We start from the raw sequence: 26,959 nt of genomic DNA on the forward strand, positions 1-26,959 counted from the left end.
GTGAGCCACCACGCCCAGTCCAGAAAGCATTTTTTTGGACTGCTGCCATAAATTTGATTCCCTTAAAAAAACTGCAAAGTTCTTTATTTTCAAAATATCCCTTAATGTACAAGTAGGGAGAAGCGGGATATATGTGTATGATTTAGAGTGCATAAGACTAACAACGTCAGTAAATAAACCTTTCATCCAGAAATATAACTTTGTTTTTCTAGGGTTTTCTTTTCTCATTACCTTCTGAAAATAAATTCAGAATTATTAAAGAAAACTTGTTCTTCAGGAGACCTTTTTGAAGTTTTTCGTTTCAATATCAAAACAAACAAAAACCTGATAATATATACTTTCAGTTTCGCTCTTAATTGAAGGTATTACAAATCATAGAGCATGACCATTAAGGAAAAAAGAAACGCTATAAATGAAAGTACAGCCATGAATAGAATTTCATGACTAGAAAGTGATTTTTATTCTTTTGTGTTTTGACAGCTTGAAGGTCCATGTGTTTTGCAAATTCAAAAAATTCGCAATGTTGCTGCACCAAAGGATAACGAAGAATCTCAGGCTGCACCAAGGATGCTGCGATTGCAGATGACTGATGGTCATATAAGTTGCACAGCAGTAGAATTTAGTTATATGTCAAAAATAAGGTGATTGGCACTTTATTTTGTGTATTTGTTATAGAGTGTTGAAGGTGCTATTCATTGGAATAATTTAAGAATTTAGAAAAGGAGGAATGGACCCTTACATTATAACTTTTCAGAAGAAATTAGAGATCTTTGCATTTCTGCTTTATCTGTATAAAAATAGTTAAGAATAACATGGTTGGGGAGGTGGGTCATGCCTGTAATCCTAGCCCTTTGGGAGGCTGAAGTGGGTGGATCACCTTAGGTCAGGAGTTCAAGACCAGCTTGACCAACATGGTGAAACCCTGTCTCTACAAAAATACAAAAATTAGCTTGGCATGATGCTGGGTGCCTGTAATCCCAGCTACTCGGGAGGCTGAGGCGGGAGAATAGCTTGAACCTGGTAGAGGGAGGTTGCGGCGAACTGAGATCATGCTGAGGGAATGTGTTCTCCTTCCGGGTCCACAAGGTGGCATAGTTTTAAGGGCAAGAACTTCCCAGTGCCACGCCCCCTCCCATCTGTCTTCTGGGAAATTTAACGGTTTATGTTTAAATTTCACAAGCACAGAAAGAAACTAAGAAACTATTTTTGTATATTTAGTAGAGACAGAGTTTCACCATGTTGGCTAGACCGAGGCCACAAGCTCCTGACCTCAGGTAATCCACCTGCCTTAGTCAATCACCCCAGTGGAAGTTTAAAGGAACTCCTTTCACTCGCCAGAGGAACTTGGGAGGGTGGGAATTTCTCCCATGATAAATTCCCCTGCTCCTTCACCCACACCGGATTTCCAACTCTCTGGAATTCCCTCCCACATAGTGGGAGCTCCCTTTCCTCTCTTGGATTTCCCCCCTGGAGTTCCCTTCCGCTCTCTTCGTGGAAATTTTTCTCTCTTCTCCTTTTTTCCCTCTTTTCTCTACCTAAATAAAATCACCTTTCTGCAACACTTCTTCGGTCGGGTATTTACTTTACAAGCTTACAGCACACCTGCAGTGGTCCCCTCTCTCATCCGTGAAATAGCAGAGACCAAGAACCTACGACATTCTCGTGGGGGATCTGTGCCTCACCTGTACCCTAAAAACCTGGTTACAATGCCATTGCACTCTAGCCTGGGTGACAGAGTGGGACTCCAGCTAAAAAAAAAAAAATAATAATAGAAAAAAAAATCATAGTTAAGAATGTAGTTACTTCTTGATTCAGTGTTAATTATAAAAACAAATTTATGGTGTTCTTGTATGAAAGTAATATTTTTAGTTTTGTCTGATATTTTAGGTTACTCAGTTGTTTAGAACAAACAGTTTTTAAAAATATGGTTTCATCTTTGACAATTCAGTAGCTACGTATAATAGTGTGTCCATCATACTGTTTAATGTTCTCACAGTTTTGTAGGCTAATGAATTTTCCTAGGAAATGATTAAAGTCAGGGAGGTTTGTGACTGACTTCAGTCATTTGCTAGGAAATGATTGGGAATGATTTTCAAAATCCTTCATTTGGTTATTTTAATAAGAGACTTTTAGAGTCGTGCCCAGTGGAATGAAAGAAAGCAATAAGAAGGAAGGAGAAGTGTCCCCTTTATCTTCGCGTTTCCATTTGGCCATTCTGAGCTCTGTTTTCTGAGGTGGAAACTTCCACTAGACATTTGCATCCCTCCTCCCACCTGCCTTTTTTGGTCTTCTTTGTCATTTTATATGCTTACATTTGCAGCTTGGCTCCTCAGCTTTTTCACTTAATATAAACTCCTATATCATACTTTTCTCTTGAGCAGGCATTTATCAGGTGTTCCAGCCCTTTACCAGTGTTGCAGGTACAAAGGTAAACGGGGTTTAGATTTCAGCCTCTTAGTAGCTCATATGATAATGAGGTAGCACTTAGGCATGCAAATATTATAAGAAATATATAAACTGAAATGACTAAGAGTCCTGAAAATTACTTCTGCCTAGGGTAACCAGGAGTGGGTTTAAAATATGAGTAGGTGTTTTAAGGCAGGGAGGGAATAGCACATGCAAAGACACAGTGTTCTGACAACAGAAAGACTGAGAAGTTACATTTGGTGGAGCGTAGGTGATTAAGAACAGTGGGTATGTGAGAAGAAATGTGGTAGGTTGAGGCCTTGTATGATATCTTCAATGATTTCTCTTTTTTCTTCTTTCATCTGGTATCTGCATCTGGTAAATGAGGCCCCCTCCTCAGAAGATGTATGTTTGTCTAAAATGTTAATTCCTGTACACTAAGGGAAATTTGTTGACTTTGTGATTATGTTGTCTTCTTTTTGAAGAGTAGGATTCCTACTTTTGTGTAGAAACAGCTTTTCAAATTATGACAAATTCAGTCACACCCCTTGCAAGGGAGCTCACAGATGACTCAGAAGGAAGACTTGCCATGTAATGGCTCACTCTCTCATTTTATGGCTGTGTATTTCTCTGAGGAATAAAAACACAAGGTCAGTTTACCATTGGGCAGTTGTAGCGTTGGGAAGTTGTAGCCTACTCTGCCCAATGCTGTCTACTGTCATCCCTTGTTGAATTTATTGCAGCTTACCAACTGAAACAAATTGTCATATATTCTTCACTCATCATTGAAGCAGCTTGCCTACTTTTGGTGCCATAAAAATGCCAAAATAGTTCTTATGTGTAAACAATTTGAGATATTTTACCAAATAAGTTTGTAGTTATCTTAGAAGGAAGATGAAACAACTCTCTAGATAGGATAAACCAGGTGCTGATACAGATGTGTTATCTTACATGGGCTTTGCATTTCTCTGAGGTGCTTGTTTCTACTATTCTGTCCTACCTTCTGTCCCATCCCTTGCTAGTTTTTTTTTTTTTTAATTGCAATGAAGAGAGATTAAAGGAACCTTGGGATGCCAATAAAAATATTAACTAAACCAAAATATGTTTTCTTAATAAGAATTAATTATGGTTCTGAAGGTGATAGTAAAAATTGTATTAAAATTTTAGTCCCTGAGTAAAAAGAACAAAGCTGGAGGTCTTATATTTATTACCTGGTTTCAAACTATACTACAAAGCTATAGTAACCAAAACAGCATGGTATTGGCATAAAACAGTGGAACAGAATAGAGAACCCAGAAATAAATTCATATACTTACAGCCAACTCATTTTCAACAAAGGTATGAAGAACATACATTGGGAAAAGGGCAGTCTCTTTAATAAATGGTTCTAGGAAAACTAGATAACTGTATGTAGAAGAATGAAATTTCCATCTCTCACCGTATAGAAAAATCAACTTAAATGTGGCCGGGCATGGTGGCTCACACCTGTAATCCCAGCACTTTGGGAGGTCAAGGTGGGCAGATCACCTGAGGTCAGGTGTTCAAGACCAGCTGGGCCAACATGGTAAAACATAGTGGTACACACCTGTAATCCCAGCTACTCGGTAGGCTGAGGCAGGAGAATTGCTTGAACCCAGGAGGCAGCTACTCGGTAGGCTGAGGCAGGATAATTGCTTGAACCTAGGAGGCAGCTACTCGGTAGGCTGAGGCAGGAGAATTGCTTGAACCCAGGAGGCAGAGTTTGCAGTGAGCTGAGATCATACCATTGTACTCCAGTCTGGGCAACAAGAGTGAGACTCTGGCTCAAAAAAAAAAAAAAAACACACTTAAATATAAGAAGTGAAAGTATGAAATTAGTAGAAGAAAACATTGGGGAAATGCTTCAAGACGTTGGTCTGGGCAAATATTTTTTGGATAAGTCCTCAAAAACATAGGCAACATAAGTAAAAAGTAGAAAATTGGGATTATATCAAACTAAAAAGCTTCTGCACAGCAATGGAAACAATGAACAAAGTGAAGAGACTACCTACAGAATGGGAGAAAATATTTGCAAACTATCCATTTGACAAGTGATTAATATCCAGAATATATAAGGAGCTCAAATAATTCAATAGCCCCCCCAAAAAAAATCCAACTAAAAATTGACAAAAGACCTGAATAGACATTTCTCTAAAGAAGACATACACATAGCCAACAGGTATGTGAAAAATACTTAGCATCACTAATCAACAGAGAATGCAAATCAAAACTACAGTGAGAGATCATCTCACATGGTTAGAATGCCTATTATCAAAAAGACAGAAAATAACTGCTATAGTTTGGATATTTGACTTTCCAAACCCTATATTGGAATTTGATCCCCAGTGTTGGAGGTGGGGGAGCCTAGTGGGAAATATTTAGGTCATGGGGGAGCAGAGCCCTCATGAATGGCTTGGTGCCATCCTTGCAGTGAGCGAGTTCTTACTCTGTTAGTTCCTGTGAGAGCTGGTTGTTAAAAAGAGCCTGGCACCTCTCTCCTCTTTCTTGCTTGCTCTTGTCATGTGATCTGCATATACCCCTTTGCCTTCTGTCATGAGTGAAATCCTCACCAGAATTGAATGCTGATGCCATACTGCTCGTACAGCTTGCAGAACTATGAGCCAAATAAACCTTTCTTTATAAATTACCCAGCCTCAGGTATTCCTTTTTTTTTTTTTTTTTTTTTTGAGACGGAGTTTCGCTCTTGTTACCCAGGCTGGAGTGCAATGGCGCGATCTCGGCTCACCGCAACCTCCGCCTCCTGGGTTCAGGCAATTCTCCTGCCTCAGCCTCCTGAGTAGCTGGGATTACAGGGACGCACCACCATGCCCAGCTAATTTTTTGTATTTTTAGTAGAGACGGGGTTTCACCATGTTGACCAGGATGGTCTCGATCTCTTGACCTCGTGATCCACCCGCCTCGGCCTCCCAAAGTGCTGGGATTACAGGCGTGAGCCACCGCGCCCGGCCAGGTATTCCTTTATAGCAACACAAATAGACTAAGACAATAGCAAATGCAGTTGAGGATGCAGAGAAAGGGGAGTGCTCAAAGACAAATATTGCATGTTCTCACCCATGTGGGAGCTAAAAAAAATTGATCTCCTGGAGATAGAAAGTAAAATGGCAACTGGGAAGGATAGTGGGGAGTGAGTGATAAGAAGGGATTGGTTAATGGGTAGAAATATACAGTTAGAAGGAATAAGATTCAGTAGTATAATAGGGTGACTATAGTTAACAGTAATTTACTGAATATTTCAAAATGATTGGAAGAGTAGATTCTTAATGTTCTCAGCAAAGAAAAAATAATGTTTGAGGTGATAGATATCTCAGTTACCCTGATTTGATCATTACACATTGTATATATGTGTCAAAATATCACATATACCCCCAAAATATGTATAATTATGATATCACAAAATAAAAATTTAGCCCCTATTTCCTTTTGTGGGAGTAGAACTTGTATTTAATTTGGTGAGACTATCAATTGTTCCAATGAAATTGTAGGTCCACCTTCAAATAATTTGACTACATAGGTCTTAGATAAATAATCTAATTTGTTAGCAGTTTCTTTAGAGGAAAAGAGTACAGTAGCCTGGTGTCCTTAGTGTTTATTTTTATTTATCCCTATATGTTGACTGTAAAAGTTATGAAAGTCTGAATTTGCTGATTGTCTGGAATTGGGAACACTTCTTCACTATTGTAATTGTATTCAGCTGTTGCTGATCTTGAAGGCTAATAGATGGTTCTAAGTTTACTACATTTACCACCACAGAGCTGTCTACTTAAGGGTTAGGTTAGGCAGGGCTGTTTATGACCATTCATTTTCTCAGTTGTGATTGATCACTAAAAATGATGAAGCTTGGAGCCCTCAAAATAATTTTAATGGCTTTATTGAGATAGCATTGATATATAAAAATTATATATATGTAAGATGCACAGAATAATTTTTAATATATAATCTATCTTTGTATGGCCTCTTTGAAGTTTTAAAATCAGACATCCTGTATTTCTTCTTGTTAGTAATTATTTTATCAATTATCTTTCTCCAAAAAAGGCTGGCGATATTAGCACTCTCACTGATTTGCTCTTGCATATATTAGCATGTACTATTTGCAGTACTTTACTTCTTGCTGTATGTGAGGAGAGATAGGGTGGGGCTTGGTATATATACTTTTATTTTAGAACAAACCTAAGTGACAAAATGGATTTCTTTCCTTGTTTTCATTTGCCAAAGAGTTGGTAAGAGGGTAAACATTTTGTCTCTGGTTTTCTATAAGAGGAGTCATGGTCCAATTGACTGCTGTCACCTTCACCATTCAAGTTTTTAAATCCTGAGTCAAGCCAAAAAAAAAAAAACAAACAAAAAAAACCAAATAAAGCCATGCCAATCTCATCTTGCTTTCTGTGCAAGTCAAAGTCAGTTGGAGGGAGCATCCCACAAAGTTCTACAATGTGGCCAAGGATTTTGATCGTACATTGTTCTTTTTTTTAATAGTCATTTCAGATATTTGTGAAGTGCATTGTTACAGGAAGTTCCTTGCCCTCCCAAAAGCCACCCCACTTTTCTCTAAGGACAATGGTCCAGTCCTCTCCCGAGTCCACACAGGGGAGATAATAGCATTCCTTTTGTGTAAATTATGTAATACAAATTTTTTTAAATCTTTCCCTTAATACTTTTTTATTTTATTTTTGAAAGATGTTAGCCTCTGTGGCTACCCCTTTTTTGTCCCCCAACTTGAGATGTATGAAGACTTTTGGTCTCCCTAGGAGTGGGTGGAGGCAGCCAAGCCTTACCTGTACACTGACTTGAGACCAGTTGAATAAAAGTGTACACCATAAAAAAAAAAAAAAAAAAAAAAAAGAGGCATGGTGTAATGTTTGCCCCAAATCTGATACTATTAGCCTATTATAGAAATATTCTTTTAAAGTTAGTATATAAATAGCTTAAAATTAGCATATAAAAGCCTTTTAAAGTTTGTGCATAAATAACTTTCATTTGATCTTTGACTAGACGGTGAACAAAAAAAGCATTATTTTGTATAAATTACTAAAGCATTATTTTGTATAAATTACTATGGCTCATATAGATGTTAAATTTGTAGGTTTATCACTGGTCAGCTAGCTTCTGTATTGAAATTCAATCTTGTAACAAAAAGTATTTTTGCTGTGCACAGCTAAAGTTCAGAGGAAAAAAATGTCAAATCTTATATTTGTATACCATAGCATAGTTGAAAAAGTATTTTATGTTTTTATTCTATTTATCATGACTTTATTTATCCCAACTTTGTGACATGTTATTGTCCATCTTTTTTTTCTTTTGCAAGTTAAGATTAAAGCTCATTTCTCTGTCATTGAGATAGAAAATGATAATCTTGGCCAGGTGCAGTGGCTCACGCCTGTAATCCCGGCACTTTGGGAGGCTGAGGCAGGTGGATCACTTGAGGTCAGGAGTTGGAGACCAACCTGGCCAACATAGTGGAGCCCTGTCTTTACTAAAAATACTAAAACTAGCTGGTGGTGGTGATGCACACCTGTAATCCCAGCTACTTAGGAGGCTGAGACAAGAGAATCACTTGAACCCGGGAGACAGAGGTTTTAGTGAACCGAGATCATGCCACTGCCCATTGCACTCAAGGAGCTTGGGCGACAGAGTAAGATAAGGTTCTGTCTAAACAAACAAACAAACAAAATCCCAATTTTGTTCCTGGTCCTCTAACTTCCTCTCGGGGGGTAGTCAGCCTCCTGAAAAATTAGTTTAAGTGTTAGTGCATTTTGAAGAACCTGATTAGGTCATAATATGAAACTGAATTCTAGGTTTGGGAAAGAGCTTCAACGTGTTTTGCTTTTGTTTGTTTGGGTTTTTTTCTTTTTAATTTTTATTTTGAGTTCCAGGGTACATGTGTAGGATGTGCAGATTTGTTACATAGGTAATGTGTGGCATAGTGGTTTGCTGCACCTATCAACTTATCACCTAGCTATTAAGTCCAGCATGCATTAGCTATTTTTCTTTCCTAATGCTCTCCATCCCCCACCCCACCCCCAAAAAGGCCCCAGTGTGTGTTATTCCCCTCCCTGTGTCCATGTGTTCTGAGCTTCAGTGTGTTTTTAACTCTTTTCTTTTTGCTTTAGCCTGAACACACCACCTGGAACTAAGGTTAAGCTCTCAGGCATTGTTGACATAAAAAATGGATTCCTGCTTTTGAATGACTCTAACACCACAGTTCTTGGTGGTGAAGTGGAACACCTTATTGAGAAATGGGAGTTACAGAGAGTAAGTGTAAATTATGGCTTGAACTTTTGAAACATTGCACTGTTTTTTATTGCATTAAAGAGCTCTTTCAGTAATGAAGGGTAAAATTAGTTCGTTGTGTCAGAGTTGAATAGAATGGAATATGATTATTTATAGAGAAACTATCTTTGTCTAAGCATATTGTTTCTCTAAAGTAGATAGAATTTTTCAATATTTGTTACATTTTATTACTTATATTTAAACATTCTTTCCTGACAAGTTTCAAAACTGTCAAGATATCAATTATAAGCTATGTATAATTTATCTGTATATAATTCTTTCTGCAAAAAACAAAAGTGTGTATATATATGAATATATGTATACCTGTCTTATCTACATACACACATACATGCAAGTAAAAGCAAGTTAGAATTTCACTATAATGAAGGAGTTCTTGTTGTGCTTGACTTCCTAGTCTCATTTGTTGATATTTTCCCCGATTTATAGTAACAGTATCTTCATCCTTCCAGTCATGTAGGTTATCTTGTAATTAATTGTTCCTCTGCTTTACTTCCAGCAACCATTTCTGTTGATCCATTGCAGTCAAATCTCGTATCACTTCCTTGCTCTCCAGTTATTATTATTACTGTAGTTTAGGTCTTTAGTACTGGGACTGCTATAGTAGCCTTTTGACTGTCTATCCACATATCCTTTCTCTATCTTCTGATTTATTTTATGTACTCCCACCAGATTTTCTTCTGTCAGCATAGTTGAGACCATGTCACACCCTGCTTTTATTTCAAATGCCTTAATTTGGGATTGAATACCATTTGTAATCTAGCTCTAGTTCCAGTTTTCATTTCATTTTCAACTTTCTAAATTCTTCCACGTAGATATCGTTGTAACCAAATGGAATTGCTTCATCTTTCTTTGATTCTCTATGCTTTTCTCAGTTATACATTTTTAATAAAATGTTTTCCCACTTTTACACCATTCATCTTGTTTTCTCTCTCCTGATCCCCACATAGCCAAATCATCCCTGTGCTTTTAGACCCAGATCAAATGATTGCTTCTTCTCAAGGTGAAGTATTTGTGCCTTTATTGAATTCTTTAAACATTTTATTCTTCTTCACAGTGTATTAGTTTTTACCTATCACTAAAATTACGTTCATTTCTCATCTCCTTAAACAGATAGTATGCTTTGAGGCCAGAATTTTTGTTTGTATCATTATTCTCAAGTTCTGCAAATATTTGTTGAACAATGTATAGATATTATGCTGGGGCCTTGCACCTGTATCTCATGTTATCCTACTAGTAGTCTTTATAAGGGCTGTTAAATAACTTACTTTATGATTAGACAGATGATGGATCTGAGCACAATCCCAGACCATTTTCTTCTGTTATACCAGAGCAGCCTTTTCGCAATCTCCAAAGCAGTAGTGCTGAACTTTGCATGTAATGGACATCATAAAAAAATACTTATGGTGTAAATGAATTACAAAGCACATAAAAAGTATTTGTGGAATGAATGAATTGCAAAACTAATTATTCCTTGAGCTGAAATGTATTCTTGTGACACCCTCAAATTTTACCTGTTTTCTAAAGTCAGCCATGGGCCTAAGCAATATTTCAAGCTTCTGGTATTTTATGATACATTACTCTCCTATTTTCTTTGCTGGAAAGTGCTTGTGTTTGGGAGGTAAAAAGATACTTCTATTTAGGCACACTTTTATTCCTTAATACTCATTTCTTATGATACAAATGTGCTGTGATTTGGGCTGCTGTACTATGCAATATAAAGTAATGTTCCACAACTGCAGTGTTTAATTGAAAATGTCACAAAAAAGTAATTCAGAAGTAGCTTAATCGTTTTACATAAACAGCCACGTTTGTGAACTTTGAATTTCCTAGAGAAACTTCACCCATTTTATGTGATCCTTTCATAAGTTGATATAATTGTATTTTTTTTAATCAATAGAGCTTTTTTTAAAGTGTGGTAAAATGTTCTCAAATGTAATACCTTACATAATTTTCCCACAACCCAGCCAGGACCAAACTGCTTTGCTAACAACTGTAAACATTCCTAGGAACCTTCTCCCCCTCAACACACACACACACACACACACACACACACACACACACGCACACACAGAGTTTAGTAGTAGTTTGACAGTTCCCCTTGAAATGTTTAATTACGTGTCTCTGCACTTGGCTTCCTGCAAGACACATTAGTATTTCTTGTTAGGGAGTGATAAAAATTTACATTTAAAATAGTTTAAAAACATTTTAATATGATTATAGTTCTTTTTGGTTTTATAGTTTTTGATTTGGTAGCCACAGCAATGTAGGAAACAGGGAAAGTGCAGTTACTTGAGCAGCTGGCAGTGATAAACATAGAAATCATAAACCATTTGGAAGTGAAGGAAAACTAAACATTCAGTAAACTAAATGCAGGCATTGTAACTGTAGCAAGTTGATACCAGATATAATTTACAAAATACTGTATTTCTATATGTTTTAGTGCCTCCAAACTATAGATTAAAATTTTTTTATTGTGGTAAAGTATACATAACATAAAATTTGACGTTTTAACAATTTTTTAGGTGTAAAGCTCAGAGGCTTTAAGAACATTTGCATTGTTACACGGCTGTTACTACCATCCACCTCCCTAACTTTTTCGTCTTCCCAAATCTTAACTCTGTGCCCGTTAAATAGTAACTCTGCATTCCTTCCTCCTCTCAGTCTTGGGCAACCACCTTTCTACTTTCTGGCTCTATGAATTTGACTAAATAAATTGTATATGTGGAATTGTATAATATGTATCTTTTTTGTGCCTGGCTTATTTCACTTAGCGTAATATTTTCAGTGTTCATCTATGTTGCAGCAGGTGTCAGAATTTCCTACCTTTTAAGGCTGGATAGTATTCTATTGTATATATATACCATCTTTTGTTCATTTGTCCATCAGTGGACATTAGGGTTGTTTTCACTTTTTAACTCTTGTGAATAATGTTGTTATGAACATGGATGCACAAATACCTCTTTGAGACCCAGCTTTCAATTATTTTGTGTGATCCAGAAATGGGATTGCTGGACCATATAATTGTATTTTTAATTTTTTGAGGAATTGCCATACTGTTTTATGTTTTCTTTACACTCATTTCCATCAGCATTGTTAAGGGTTCCAGTTTTTTCACATCTTCACCAATGGTTGGTATTTTGTGTCTTTTTGGTAATAGGCATCCTAATGTGTGTAAAATAGAATATCATATAGTTTTTCTTTACTTTTTAAGATGGAGCATTGCCCAAGCTGGAGTACAATGGCATGATCTCGGCTCACTGCAACCTCTGCCTCCTAGGTTCAAGCAATTCTCCTGTCTCAGCCTCCTGAGTAGCTGGGATTACAGGCGTGTGCCTCCACACCCAGCTAATTTTTGTATTTTTAATAGAGATGGGGTTTCACCATGTTGGCCAGGCTGGTCTCCAACTCCTCACCTCAGGTGATCTGCCAGCCTCAGTTTCTCAAAGTGCTGGGATTACAGACATTCAGCCACCGTGCCCAGTCTTCATTATAGTTTTGATTTCCATTTCCCAGTGCTTAGTAATATTGAGCATCTTTTTGTGTGCTTATTGGCCATTTGTATATCTTCTTTGGAGAAATTTGTATTCACATCCTTTGCCAGTTTTTAATCAGGTTGTTTATTGTTGTTGTATGAGTTATTTATAGATTCTGGATATCAATCCCTACTAAGAGAATATGTTTTACAAATATTTTTCCCATCCCATGTGTTGCCTTTTCATTGTGTTGATAGTGTCTTTTGATGCACAGAATTGTTGAAGAGTTTTTTAGGTTTAGCTTTTATGCTTAGGTCTTTGATCCATTTTGAGTTAATTTTATGTTAGTTAAGGGTCCAAATTCATACTTTTGCATGTGAATATCCAGTTTTCCCAGCACTACTTTTTTGAAAATACTGTTCTTTATGAATGGTCTTGCCACCCGCATCAAAAATTATTTGGCCATATATGAACAAATTTATTTCTAGATTATCTGTTCTTTTCACTGGTCTAAATGTCTGTCTTTTTGCCACACTGTTTTGATTACTATAAATTTTTATTAAGTTTCATAATTGGAAACTGAGACCCTTTTCAGGATTGTTTTGGCTATTCAGCTTTGAGATTCCATATTAATTTTAGGATAGATTTTTCTATTTTTGCAAAAAAATATCATTAGGATTTTGATAAGGATTATGTTGACTCTACAGACCACTTTCGGTAGTATTGGTATCTTAACAATATTAAATCTTTCAATTCATGACCATGGGAAGTCCTTTTCACATTGTTCTAAGTTGTTAGTGTAGAGAAACACAACTGATTTCTCTGTGTTGATTTTGCGTACTGCAACTTTATTGAAATTGTTATTCTAACAGGTTTTTTCTTTTTCTTTTTAGTGTGGAATGTTTTCTACAGATAAGATCGTGTTATCTGTGAAGAGTTAATTTTATTTTTTCCTTCTCAATTTGAATACCTTTATTTCTTTTTCTTGCCTTATTGCCCTGGCTAAAACTTCTAATACTATATTGAATGGAAGTGATGAAAATGACATCCTTCTCTTGTTCTTGATCTTAGAGGAAAATCCTTCAATCTTTCACTATTGAATATGATGTTAGTGGTGGGTTTTTTTATATATGGCATTTAATATGTTTGAGTAGTTGCTTTCTATTTTTAGTTCATTTTATGTTTTTATTATAAAAGTGTGTTGAGTTTTGTCAGATGCTTCCTCTGCATCAGTTGAGATGGTCCTGTGTCCCCCTCCACCCTTCATTCTGTTAATGCATTACATTGATTGATTTTTATATGTTGAAGCATTATTGTGTTTTGGGAATAAATCCCATTTGGTCATGGTCTATAATGCTTTTTATATGTTGTGGTATTCCGATTACTAGTTTTTCATTGAGGATAGATTACTTTTTTTCTAATTTCTAAAATTATGGTAAAATACACATAACATAAAATTTACCATCTTAACCATCTTAGATATACAATAATTTTAAACACATTCACAAATGCTCGACATCACTAATCATTAGGGAAATGCAAATCAAATACAATGAGATATACTACCTCACAGCCATTAGCCATTACAATGGCTACTGTTAAAAAAAAAAAACAACTCAGAAAATAGCAAATGTTGGTGAAGATGTGGAAAAATTGGAACTAAGGCTTGTGCACCCTTGGTGGTAATATAAAATGGTATAACTGCTACAGAAAACAGTGTGGCAGTTCCTCAAAAAATTAAAAATAGAATTACTATATGATCCAACAATTTCCCTTCTGTCTGTATACCCTAAAGAATGGAAAACAGGCCTTGAAGCAATATTTGTGCACCCATGTTTACAGCAGCAGAGGACATTATGCTAAGTGAAATAAGTCAGAAATAAAAAGACAAATACCGTATGATTTTACTTATGTGAGGTACTGAGAGTAGCAAGAATTATAGAGACAGTACAATGGTGATTTCCAGGGACTGGGGGAAGAGAGAATGAGGGAATTTTTAAGGAGTATAGGGTTTCAGCATTAGTAGACCATTTACTTTTAATGAAACTCAGTATGGAAAGGTTTAATTCTTCTATGTTGCTATTTCTTTTGTTGTTCTTTTGCTTTTTGTTTCCTCTTTTACTCCATTTTCTGCTGCCATAACAGAATACCACAGACTGTGTAATTTACGAAGAAAAGAAATTTACAGTTCCAGAGGCTCCGAAGTACAATAACATGGCTTTGGTATCTGACCAGGGACTTCCTGCTGCATCATAACATAGTGGAAGGGCAAGTAAGCATGTGAGACAGAAAGAGGTTGGGAGATAAACTTTATCTTTCATCAGGAACCCAATCCCAAGATAACTAACCCGTTCCTGTGATAACAGCATTCATCTATTCGTGAGGGAAAATTACTCATAATCTAATCACCCCTTGAAAATCCCCCTCTTAACATTGTTACACTGGCAGTTACATTTCAACGTAAGTTTTAGAGAGACATTCAAACCAGAGCACTTCCTTTTAAATGAATTGCAGTTTTAAATGATTCAGTTATCTGCATTATTAGCTTATCAGCTATATGACCCTCTTTTTGTTTTTAAGTGGTTTCTCTAAGGATTACAACGTGTACCTTTAACTTATTTCTTTCTGCCTTCAGTAGTATACCATTTTATTCATATTGTAAGACCCATACAATTATATGCTTTCATGTCTCCAGTTTTGTCTTTTATGCTAGTTTTGTCATATACTTTATATTCGTTATGAGGCTCATGTTTTAATTTTTTTCCTTTAAATGGTTTTTAAAGAAATGAAAAATTTTTTAAAGACATTTTTCTTTTTCTTTTTTTTAAATTTCATTTTAGGTTTTGAGGTACATGTGAAGAACATGTAAGATTGTTGCATAGGTACACACATGGCAGTATGGTTTGCTGCCTTCCTCCCCATCACCTATCTCTGGCATTTCTCCCCATGTTATCCCACCCCAACTCCCCACCCCCTGCTGTCCCTCCCCTGTTTCCCCTCCACAGACCCTAGTGTGTGATGCTCCCCTCCCTGTGTCCATGTGTTCTCATTGTTTGACACCTGCCTATGAGTGAGAACATGCGGTGTTTGATTCTCTGTTCTTGTGTCAGTTTGCTGAGAATGATGGTTTCCAGGTTCATCCATGTCCCTACAAAGGACATGAACTCATCGTTTTTTGTGGCTGCATAGTATTCCATGGTGTATATGTGCCACATTTTCCCTGTCCAGTCTATCATCGGTGGGCATTTGGGTTGGTTCCAAGTCTTTGCTATTGTAAACAGTGCCGTAATGAACATTTGTGTGCATGTGTCCTTATAATAGAATGATTTATAATCCTTTGGATATATACCCAGTAATGGGATTGCTGGGTCAAATGGAATTTCTATGTCTAGGTCCTTGAGGAATCGCCACACTGTCTTCCACAAATGTTGAACTAATTTACACTGCCACCAACAGTGTAAAAGTGTTCCTATTTCTCCACATCCTCTCCAGCATCTGTCTCCAGATTTTTTAATGATTGCCATTCTAACTGGCATGAGATAGTATCTCAATGTAGTTTTGATTTGCATTTGTTTAATGACCAGCGATTATGACCAGTGTTCATATGTTTGTTGACCTCGTATATGTCTTCTTTTGTAAAGTGTCTGTTCATGTCCTTTGCCCACTTTTGAATGGGCTTGTTTTTTTTCTTGTAAATCTGTTTTAGTTCTTTGTAGATTCTGGATATCGGCCCTTTGTCAGATGGGTAGATTGCAAAAAAAATTTTTTTTCCCATTTTGTTGGTTGCTGATTCACTCTAGTGACTATTTCTTTTGCTGTGCAGAGCTGTGGAGTTTGATTAGGTCCTATTTGTCTATTTTGGCTTTTGATGCCAATGCTTTTGGTGTTTTAGTCAGGAAGTCCTTGCCTACGCCTATGTCCTGAATGGTTTTGCCTAGATTTTCTTCTAGGGTTTTTATGGTGTTAACATCTTATGTTTAAGTCTTTAATCCATCTGGAGTTAATTTTAGTGTAAGGTGTCAGGAAGGGGTCCAGTTTCTGCTTTCTGCACATGGCTAGCCAGTTTTCCCAACACCATTTATTAAACAGGGAATCATTTCCCTGTTGCTTGTTTTAGTCAGGTTTGTCAAAGATCAGATGGTTGTAGATGTGTGGCATTGCCTCCGAGGCCTCTGTTCTGTTCCATTGGTCTATATCTCTGTTTTGGTACCAGTACTATGCTGTTTTGATTACTGTAGCCTTGTAGTATAATTTGAAGTGAGGTAGCATGATGCCTCCAGCTTTGTTCTTTGTGCTTAGAATTGACTTGGCTATGTGGGCTCTCTTTTGGCTCCATCTGAAGTTTAAGGTGGTTTTTTCCAGTTCTGTGAAGAAGGTCATAGGGGATAGCGTTGAATCTGTAAATTACCTTGGGTGGTATGGCCATGTTCATGACATTGATTCTTCCTAACCATGAGCATGGAATGTTTCTCCAACTGTATGTCCTCTTTTATTTCATTGAGCAGTGGTTTGTAGTTCTCCTTGAAGAGGTCCTTTACATCCTTTGTTAGTTGTATTCCTAGGTATTTTATTCTCTTTGTAGCAATTGTGAATGGCAGTTCGTTCTTGATTGGGCTCTCTTTAAGTCTGTTATTGGTGTATAGGAATGCTTGTGATTTCTGCACATTGATTTTGTAGCCTGAGACTTTGCTGAAGTTGCTTATCAGTTTCAGGAGATTTTGGGCTGAGACGATGAGGTCTTCTAAATATACAATCATGTCATTTACAAATAGAGGCAATTCAACTTCCTCCTTTACTAATTGAACACCCTTTATTTCTTTTTCTTGCCTGATTGCTCTGTCTAGAACTTCCAATACTATATTGAATAGGAGTGATGAGAGAGGGCATCCTTGTCTGGTGCCAGATTTCAAAGGGAATGCTTCCAGTTTTTGTCCATTCAGTATGATATTGGCTGTGGGTTAGTCGTAAATAGCTTTTATTATTTTGAGATACATTCCATCAATACCTTGTTTATTGAGGGTTTTTAACATAAAGGGCTGTTGAATTTTAAGACATTTTTGTTTTTCTACACATTTACCATTTCCAGCCCTCTCTCTTTTCTTTTGTAAAGATCAATGATGTTGTCTACATGGTGTGTCTTTTAGTTTAGGTTAGCTGATGATGAAGTGTTTTAGTTTTGGTTTGTCAGAAGAGTGTTGTTGTTGCTGTTGTTGTTGTTTTGCCATTACTTTTTAAGCACATTTTCTCTGAATTTATGTTTCTACATTAAAAGATTTTAAAAATTTTTCTTAAGTGTTTTAAGGACATCATTGTCAATTACCTAATATACTATCTGTATTCTGTGGTAATCTTTTTTTATGTAATGTATCTTTTCGCTATCTACTTTTAAGCCTTTTCCTCCCCCCCCACATTTTTATTTTAGGTTAAAGAGGTACATATGCAGGCTTCTTACATGGCTAAATTATGTGTCACTGAGGCTTGGTGTATGAAAGATTCCATTACCCAAGTAGTGAACATAGTACCCTATAGGTAGCCTTGTAACTAATTTCCTCCTCCCACCCTTTTCCCTCAAGCAGTCTCCAATGTCTCTTGTTCCCGTCTTTGTGTCCAGGTGTACTCAGTGTTTAGCTCCCACTTATAAGTGAGAACATGTGGTATTTGGTTTTCTCTTTCTGTGCTAGTTCGCTAAGAATAATGGCCTCCAGATGCTTCCATATTGCTGCAAAGGATATTATTTCATTCTTCTTTATGGTGGTGTAGTATTCCATTATGTATATGTACTACATTTTCTTCATCCAGTTCTGTATTGATGGACCTCTTTGTTGATTCCATGTCTTTGGATAGTGCTGCAATTAACAAACGAGTGCATATGTCTTTTTGGTAGAATGATTAATTTTCCTTTGGATATATGTGCAGTAATAGAATTGCTGGGTCAAATAGTAGTTTAACTCTTAGTTCTTTGAGGAATCTCCAAACTGTTTTCCACAGTGGCTGGACTAGTTTACATTTCCACCAACAGTGTATATGTGTTTTCTTTTCTCTGCAACCTTGCCAGCATTGGTTGTTTTTTGACTTTTTAATAATAGCCATTTTGACTGTTATGTGATGGTATCACATTGTGGTTTTGATTTGGCATTTCTTTAATAATTAGTGATAATGAACTTTTTTTCATGTATTTGGTAGCCAGTTGTATGTCTTCTTTTGGGAAATGTTCATATCCTTTGCTTATTCTTTAATGAAGTTCTTTGTCTTTTGCTTGCTGATTTGTTTAAATTCCTTATAGATTCTGGATACTAGACCTTTGTTAGATGTAGAGTTCACAAATACTTTTTCCTGTTCTGTAGGTTGTCTGTGTACCCTGTTTATAGTTTCTGTTGCTGTGCAGAAGCTCTTTAGTTTAATTGGGTCCCACTTATTATTTTTGTTTTTTATTACAGTTGCTCTTAAGGGCTTGGTCATAAATTCTTTGCCAAGGCCAGTGTCAAGGAGGGTATTTCCTAGGTTTTATTCTAGCGTTTTTATTGTTTTAGGTGTTACATTAATTAACTTAAGTCTTTAATTCTTCTTAAGTTAATTTTTGTGTATGGTGACTGGAAGGGGCCCAGTTTCAATCTTCTGCATATTGGCTAGCCAGTTATCCCAGCATCATTTATTGAATAGGAAGTCCTTTCCTCATTGTTTGGACTGTCAACTGTGTCAAAGATCAGGTGTTTGCAGTTGTGTCACTTTATTTCTAGGTTCTTTATCCTGTTCCATTTGTCTGTGTGTCTATTTTTTACCTAGTACTCAGTGTTACGTGTGTCTATTTTTGAACCAGTACCATTCTGTTTTGGTTATCGTAGCCATGTAGTATAATTTGAAGTTGGTCAGCTTTGTTCTTTTTGCTTAGGACTGTATTGGTGACATGGGCTCATTTTTGGCTCCATATGAATTTTAGAAGAGTTTTTTTTTCCTAATTCTGTGAAGAATAACATTGATAGTTTGATAGGAATAGTGTTGAATCTCTAAATAGCTTTGGTTAGTGTGACTATTTTAATGATGTTGATTCTTGCCATCTGTGGGCGTGGCATGTTTCTATTTGTGTTGTCTCTGATTTCTTTGAGCAGTGTTCTGTAATTCTCATTGTAGAGATCTTTTGCCTCCTTGTTTAACTGTTTTCCTAGGTATTTTATTCTTTTTGTGGCCATTGTAAATGGGGTTGCATTCTTGATTTGAGTCTGGGTGCTATTGGCATATAGAAATGCAACTGATTTTTATACATTGATTTTGTATGCTGAAACTTTACTGAATTTGTTTATTGGTTCTAGAAGCTTTCTGGTGGAGTCTGTGGAGTTTTCTATATATAGAATCATTTCATCAGCAAAGATAGATAGTTTGACTTCTTTTTTCATTTGAATATCTTATATTTCTTTCTCTTGCATAATTCCTCTGACAAAGACTTCCAGTACTATATTGAATAGGAGTAGTGAGAGTGGTCATCTTTGTCTTGTTCCAATTATCAAGGAGAATGCTTCAGCTTCTACCTGTTGAGTATGATGCTGGCTATAGGTTTGTCATAGATGGCTCTTATTATTATTATTATTATTTTTGAGATGGAATCTTGCTCTGTCATCCAGGCTGGAGTACAATGGCACAAACATAGTCCACTGCAACCTTGAACTCCTGGGTTCAAGGGATCCTCCCGCCTCAGCCTCCTGAGTAGCTGACATTACAGGTGCACACCACCAAGTCTGGCTAATTTTTAAATTTTTAGTAGAGATGAGGTATTTCTTTGTTGCCCAAGCTGGTCTCAAACTCCTAGCCTCAAGCAATCTTCCTTGTTCGCCTCCCAAAGTGCTGGGATTACAGGACTGATTCACTGTGCCCAGCCCAATGACACTTATTATTTTGAGATATGTTCCTTAGACACCTAGTTTGTTGAGAGTTTTTAACTTGAAGGAATGTTGAATTTTATTGAAGGCCTTTTCTGCATCTATTGAGATGATTATGTGGTTTTTATTGTTAATTCTGTTTATGTGGTGAATCACATGTATTGATTTGCATATGTTGAACCAACATTGCATCCCATGGATAAAGAGCAGTTGTTTTGATGTGCTGCTGCATTAGTTTGCTAGTATTTTTATTGAAGATTTCCCCATCTATGTGCATCAGGGATATTGGCCTGAAGTTTTTTGTTGTTGCAGCTATGCCAGATTTTGACATCAAGATGATGCTGGCTTTGTTCAAAGAAATAGGGAAAATTTCCTCCTCCTTGATATTTACGGAATAGTTTCAGTAGGATCGATATCAGTTCTTGTTTGTATGTCTTACAGAATTTGGCTGTGAATGTATCTGGTCAAGGACATTTTTTGGTTAGGAGGTTTTTTTTATTAATGATTCGGTTTCAGAACTTGTTATTGGGCTGGCCAGGTTTTCACTCTTCCTGGTTCAGTCTTTGGAGATTGCTTTTAGAAATTTGTCCATTTCCTCTAGGTTTTCTCATTTGTGTGCATAGAGATGTTCATAGTCGTTTCTGAGGATCTTCTGTATTTCTGTGGGATTGATTGTAATATCATCTTTGTGATTTCTGATTGTGCCAATTTGGATCTTCTCTCTTTTTTGTTAATCTAACTAGCAGTCTGTTAATCTGTTTTTTTTTTTTTTTTTTTTTTTTTTTTGCCTTGAGACAGAGTCTTGCTGTGTCTCCCAGGCTGGAGTAGTGCACTGATGCAATCTCAGCTCACAGCCGCCTTCACTTCTGGAGTTCAAGAGATTCTTGTGCCTCAGCCTCCCAAGTAGCTGGGACTGTAAGCCTGTGCCACCACATGTGGCTAATTTTTGCATTTTTAGTAGAGATGGGGTTTCACCATGTTGGCCAGGCTGGTCTCAAACTGCTGACCTCAAGTGATCTGCCTACTTTGTCCTCCCAAAGTGCGGGGATTGCAGGTGTGAGCTACCGTACCCGGTTCACAGTCTATCAATCTTGTTTCTCCTTTCAAAGAACCATCTTTTGGTTCCATTGATCTTTTGTTTGGATTTTGGCATCTCAATTTCATTTAGTTCTCTGATTTTAGTTATTTTTCTTCTGCTAGCTTCAGGGTTAGTTTGTTCTTTTTATTCTTGTTCTTTTAGGTGCAGTGTTATCCAGGCCAGAGTGCAGTGGTGTGATCTTGGCTCACTGCAACCTCTGTCTCTGGGGTTCAAGCAATTCTGCCTCAGCCTTCTGAGTAGCTGGGACTACAGGTATGCACCACCATGCCTAGCTGCCTTTTTTGTATTTTTAGTAGAGACAGGGTGTTACCATGTTGGCCCGGCTGATCTTAAACTCCTGACCTCAAGTGATCTGTCTGCCTTGACCTCTCAAGGAGTTGGGATTACAGGTATGAGCCACCACGTCCAGCCAATTTGAGAACTTTGTAACTTCTTGATATAGGTGGTTAGCACTAAAAGCATTCGTCTTACTACTGCTTTAGCAGCATCTCAAAGATTTATGTTATGTGTCTCTTTTCATTAATTTCAAATAATTTATTTATTTCTTCCTTGATTTCATTGTTCACCCAGAGGTTATTCAGTAGTTTTAAATTTTTTGTGTATTGTGTGATTTTGAGAAATCTTGCTATTGATTTCTATTTTTACTGCACTGTGGTCCAACTGTGTGCTTGGTATAATTTTTAATGTTTTTGAATTAATTGAGACTTGCTCTGCGGCCAAGCATGTTGTCGATCTTAGACTGTGTTCTGCTGAAGATGAGAAGAATGTATATTCTGTGGTTGTTGAGCAGAGGATTCTGCAGATGTTTATTAAGTCTAATTGATTAGGTGTTGAGTTTCAGTCCAGAGTTTTTGTGCCATGTTTCTGCCTTAATGATTTGTCTAATGCTTTCAGTGGGATGTTGAAGTCTCTCACTATTATTGTGTTTGTCTGTCTTTACATAGGTTAAGAAGAACTTATTTGATGAATCTGGGTGCTTGAATGTTGGGCATGTACATATTTAGGAGAGCTAAGTCTTCTTGTTGAGTTGAATTCTTTATTATTATGTCATGCCTTTCCTTGTCCTTCTTAATTGTTGTTGGTTTAAAGTCTGTTTTAGTTGACAGAAGAATAGCGACCCCTGCTCTTTTTTGTTTTGTTTGCCTGAAAGGTGATTCTCCATCCCTTTACTTTGAGCCTCTGGGTGTTGTTACTTGTGGGATGGTAACAACACCCAGAGGCTCAAAGGGATGGAGAAACATCAAAGACAGCAAACAGTTGACTTGCTTCTTTATCCAACTTGCCACTCTATTCCTTTTAAGTCTGTCATTTGACCCATTTACATTCAGGGTCAATATTGATATGTTAGGGTTTGATTTTGACATCATATTTTTAGTTGGTTGTTATGTAGACTTGATTGTATCGTTAGTTTATAGTGACAATGAAATATGTGTTTAAGTGTGCTTTGTGATGACAGGTATCATTTCTTCATTTCCATGTTTAGCACTCCATGTAGGAGCTCTTGTAAGCAGGTCTAGTGGTAATAAATCCCCTTAGTATTTTGCATGTCTGAAAAGGACTTCATTTTTCCCTTGTTATGACATTTAGTTTTATAGGATATGAAATTCTTCGTTGGAATTTCTTTTCTTAAAGAGATTGCAAATAGGCCCTACTGTCTTCTGGCATGTAAGGTTTAAGCTGAAAGGTGTGCTGTTAGCTGGATGGGATTCTTTTTGTAAATGCTATTTTCTCTAGCTACCTTTATGATTTTTTTCTTTTACATTGACCTTGGAGAATCTGATGACTATGTGTCTTCGGGATAGTCATCATGCATAATATGTCACAGAGGTTCTTTGAATTTCTTCAATTTGCATGTTGACCTGTCTAGTGAGATTTGGAAAAATTCTGTGGACTGTAGAAAAAGAGAGAACAAGTTGCTTGTTCTCTTTCTGGAATGTGAAAGAGTTGTAGATTTGGTCTCTTTATATAACCCCATATTTCTTAGAGGTTTTGTTCATTTTCTAAATTACTTTTTACCTCAGGTTGGGGGTGCTCACATTGGGGAATGCCATGGGTGTGTGGTATGCAAGTGGGAGTGCCCTACAGGAAAGCCCCACAGGTGGTGGTATTCTAGCCAGGATGATGGGGAGTGCTGCAAGTGAGGGGGGCTACATGCAGGAAATGCTTCTGTGGTGACAGCTGGGGCACTTTGGGTGGTAAGTGCTCCAGCAAGGGGCACTGCAGGCATGGGGCCATGTGGGAGGGGGATGCTTCAGCCAGGGGCTCTCTGATGGTGGCAGCAGGAACATCACAGGTGGGGAGCACTCTGGCATTGGTAGTTGGCTTGCCTTGGGTGGGCAACTCGGGCAAGGGGCACCACAGGAGGGGGGCATTCTGATGGGGGACAGGGACTCAGCAGGTGGGAAGTTTTCTGAAGGAGTGACAGTGAGGTCACAGGCAAACAATTCTGGCAGGAGGATGTCAGCAAACTGCTCTGGTGGGACAGTGGTGGCTACACTGCTTGCAGGCATGACCAGTCAGGGACTCTTGGAGGAGTGTTTTCTTTATTATTGATTTCAACAATTTGATTGTTTAATTATGACGTACCTAACATGGTTGATGTGTGTTTTATCCTGTTTGGTATTCACTGAACTTTTTGGATCTATGAGTTTACTATTTTCATCACATTTAGAAAATGTGATTTGGCCAATATATTTTTTTCTTCCTTCTTTCTACTCCTTTTTTTTTCTTTTAATATACCTTCAATTACACATACATTTGACTGCTGGTAATTTTCCCATAAGTCACTGAAGATCTATTCATTTTTTTCCCTTGGCTTATTCCTTTGGCCTCATTGTGTTAGATTTATTACTATATCTTTAAATTCTTTATTACTGATCTTTTCTTCTGTCTTATCTAATTTACTCGTAAGCCCATCCAATAAGATTTTCATTGTTGATGGTTTTTTCTTTTATGGAAGTTCCATTTGGTTCTTTTTTTCTTTTTTTTTGTATTTTTCTTTTCTAGTTGAATTTATTTTTTCTTTTAAATACTTCAGTATAGTTATAATAACTGTTTAACAACCTATTTGCTAGTTCGCCATCTTTGTCATCTATGGCCCTGTTTCTGTTGACTAAATTTTCAGATGGTTATGGTCACATTTTTCTTTCTTGACATGCCTTGTAGTTTCTGCTTAGATGCTGGACTGTGATGTTGGTAGTTGTTGAGAGCCTGGATTTTGTTATTTTCCTTTAATGAATACAGGACTTAGCGTTGGTCAATAGTTAATTTACTTTTGATCAGTTTGGCCCCTTCAAGACATGTATTGAAGCTTTGAATGGAATATCTAGAGTAGCCTTAGTTCCAAATTTTTTTAGCCTTCTGGATTTCTATTCCTTGTCTTAAATGAATGTCCAAAGAGTTTTTAGTCTGCATAGTCCAGTCTGGCTGGATTGTCTGTATACCCTTTATGAGTTCTGGTACTTGTTTGGCTTAACAGCTCTCAGTTGTTTTTGGCTGAGCCTATTCTTAGAAGTGTCTCAAGGGAACAACTGTGAAAGTTTCTGGAGCTTCCTTTCTATGCAGGTTCTTCTTTCTGAAACAGCCCCACAACTTCCAGTTGCATCAGCCTGCTGTGAGACTGATATTCTCAACTCAGCTCTCTGTGATCTCTATCTGCATCATGGCTCCAAGCAGAAAGCCCAAGCTCACCTTTTTTTTTCTCTTTCTCTCAGGGATAATAGTCTTCCATTATCTGTTATCTTGTGTCTTAAAAACAAGAAATGTTATTTCTTACACATTGTCAAGATTGTTGTTTATAAAGAGAGATTAAGGATTGCTCATGTACCTTTATCAGGTCCTGTAATACATTTTTAATTATATAATGTTATTGAGATATGGTATTATTTGCAATTTGTGAACTTTTAAAGGAAATGATAGTATAGGTTGAAATGATTTATAACTGTTTGAATAGTCTGGTTAATATTTAAATTAAGAAAAAGGTCTTGATAATTTTATGCATTTGTTGTTTCAAAAAATTAGGTTAATATCTTAAAGATAGGTTTTAAAGAAATGTAGCATTTATATACAGTTTAAATTATTATTTGCTCAATAAACTGAATGTTGCAGTTGTCATTAGTCTTAATTATCTTTATAAAATATACATAAAATATACAGTGTTTACATGATTCAGGAACTCTGGAATAGACTTGAAAGTGCACATGATGGTTTTTTTTTCCAACATTGTCACCTCGTATTTTACAGCATATTTAAATCATAATGGTTTCTGTAATGACTAAAACGCACAAAAAGTTTAAAGTTGAAATGTATTAAATAATAACTAGTAAGACATCTATATATATATTAGTACCTAAAAACCAAAATAAGTTGGAGGAATACATAACTGAAGAGAGTCCTGAAGACTCCTTATGGGATTTTTGGAAAGACTTTATCATGTGAGAAATTGCTTTTGCTAGCAGAAGATTTTCTTTCCATTTTCATATTACATTGTTATCTCTCTATTTTTATTAGATTTCAAGAAAAAAGAAAACTCAAATTAGTTGGATCTGGAAGCTTATTTTTATTAATCAACAATTGGTTGAATACTTTTTCAAAATATAAATTATTTTGAAAAACATAAAACATTAAGGAAATTTCAGTATAATTGAAAGAACCTCCATATTATGTACTGTAACAATCTGTTCTGTTTAAGTAGTTAGAAATCACCTTTATGTTGTTAACTAATAAATTTTGTGTCTAAAAATTTTATTTTTAAAGATAATTTCTAGGTAATATTGTCTCTTATAGCTTTATGCTTTTTTTTTCCTGATAGCAGATATTTTATTTTATTTTATTTTTATTGCATTTTAGGTTTTGGGGTACATGTGAAAAACATGCAAGGTTGTTGCATAGGTGCATACGTGGCAGTGTGATTTGCTGCCTTCCTCCCCTTCACCTATATCTCGCGTTTCTCTCCATGCTATCTCTCCCCAACTCCCCACCCACTGCTGTCGCCCCACTCCCCCCCAACAGACCCTAGTGTGTAGTGCTCCCCTCCCTGTGTCCATGTGTTCCCATTGTTCAACACCCATCTATGAGTGAAAACATGTGATGTTTGATTTTGTGTTCTTGTGTCAGTTTGCTGAGAATGATGGTTTCCAGGTTCATCCATGTCCCTACAAAGGATGCAAACTCATCGTTTTTGATGGCTGCATAATATTCCATGGTGTATATGTGCCACATTTTCCCTGTCCAGTCTATCATCGATGGACATTTGGGTTGGTTCCAGGTCTTTGCTATTGTAAACTGTGCTGTAATGAACATTCGTGTGCATGTGTCCTTATAGTAGAACGATTTATAACCCTTTGGATATATACCCAGTAATGGGATTGCTGGGTCAAATGGAATTTCGATTTCTAGGTCCTTGAGGAATTGCCACACTGTCTTCCACAATGGTTGAACTAATTTACACTCCCACCAACAGTATAAAAGTGTTCCTATTTCTCCACATCCTCTCCAGCATCTGTCGTCTCCAGATTTTTTAATGATCGCCGTTCTAACTGGTGGGAGATGGTATCTCAATGTAGTTTTGATTTGCATTTCTCTAATGACCAGTGATGATGAGCATTTTTTCATATGCTTGTTGGCCTCATGAATGTCTTCTTTTGTAAAGTATCTGTTCATATCCTTCGCCCATTTTTGAATGGGCTTGTTTGTTTTTTTCTTGTAAATCTGTTTTAGTTCATTGTAAATTCTGGATATCAGCCCTTTGTCAGATGGGTAGGCTGCAAAACTTTTTTCCCATT

At 36.7% G+C, this 26,959-nt stretch overlaps 1 protein-coding gene across 7 annotated transcripts in view; it reads left to right on the forward strand.

The window, feature by feature from the left end:
• TDRD3 (tudor domain containing 3) overlaps positions 1-26,959 on the forward strand; it is a 194,648-nt gene that overhangs the window by 63,586 nt on the left and 104,103 nt on the right. For all 7 annotated transcript variants that reach the window (XM_064369127.1, XM_021667174.2, XM_064369128.1 and 4 more), the window contains 2 exons: positions 481-641; positions 8,553-8,694. In XM_064369127.1, the coding sequence (XP_064225197.1) occupies positions 481-641; positions 8,553-8,694 (303 nt within the window). The remainder of the gene's footprint in view (positions 1-480; positions 642-8,552; positions 8,695-26,959) is intronic.

The sequence above is a fragment of the Aotus nancymaae genome, unplaced genomic scaffold (assembly GCF_030222135.1).
Source record: "Aotus nancymaae isolate 86718 unplaced genomic scaffold, 86718_ANA_hifiasm-v0.15.2.pri h1tg000088l, whole genome shotgun sequence".
Taxonomy (NCBI): Eukaryota; Metazoa; Chordata; class Mammalia; order Primates; family Aotidae; genus Aotus; species Aotus nancymaae.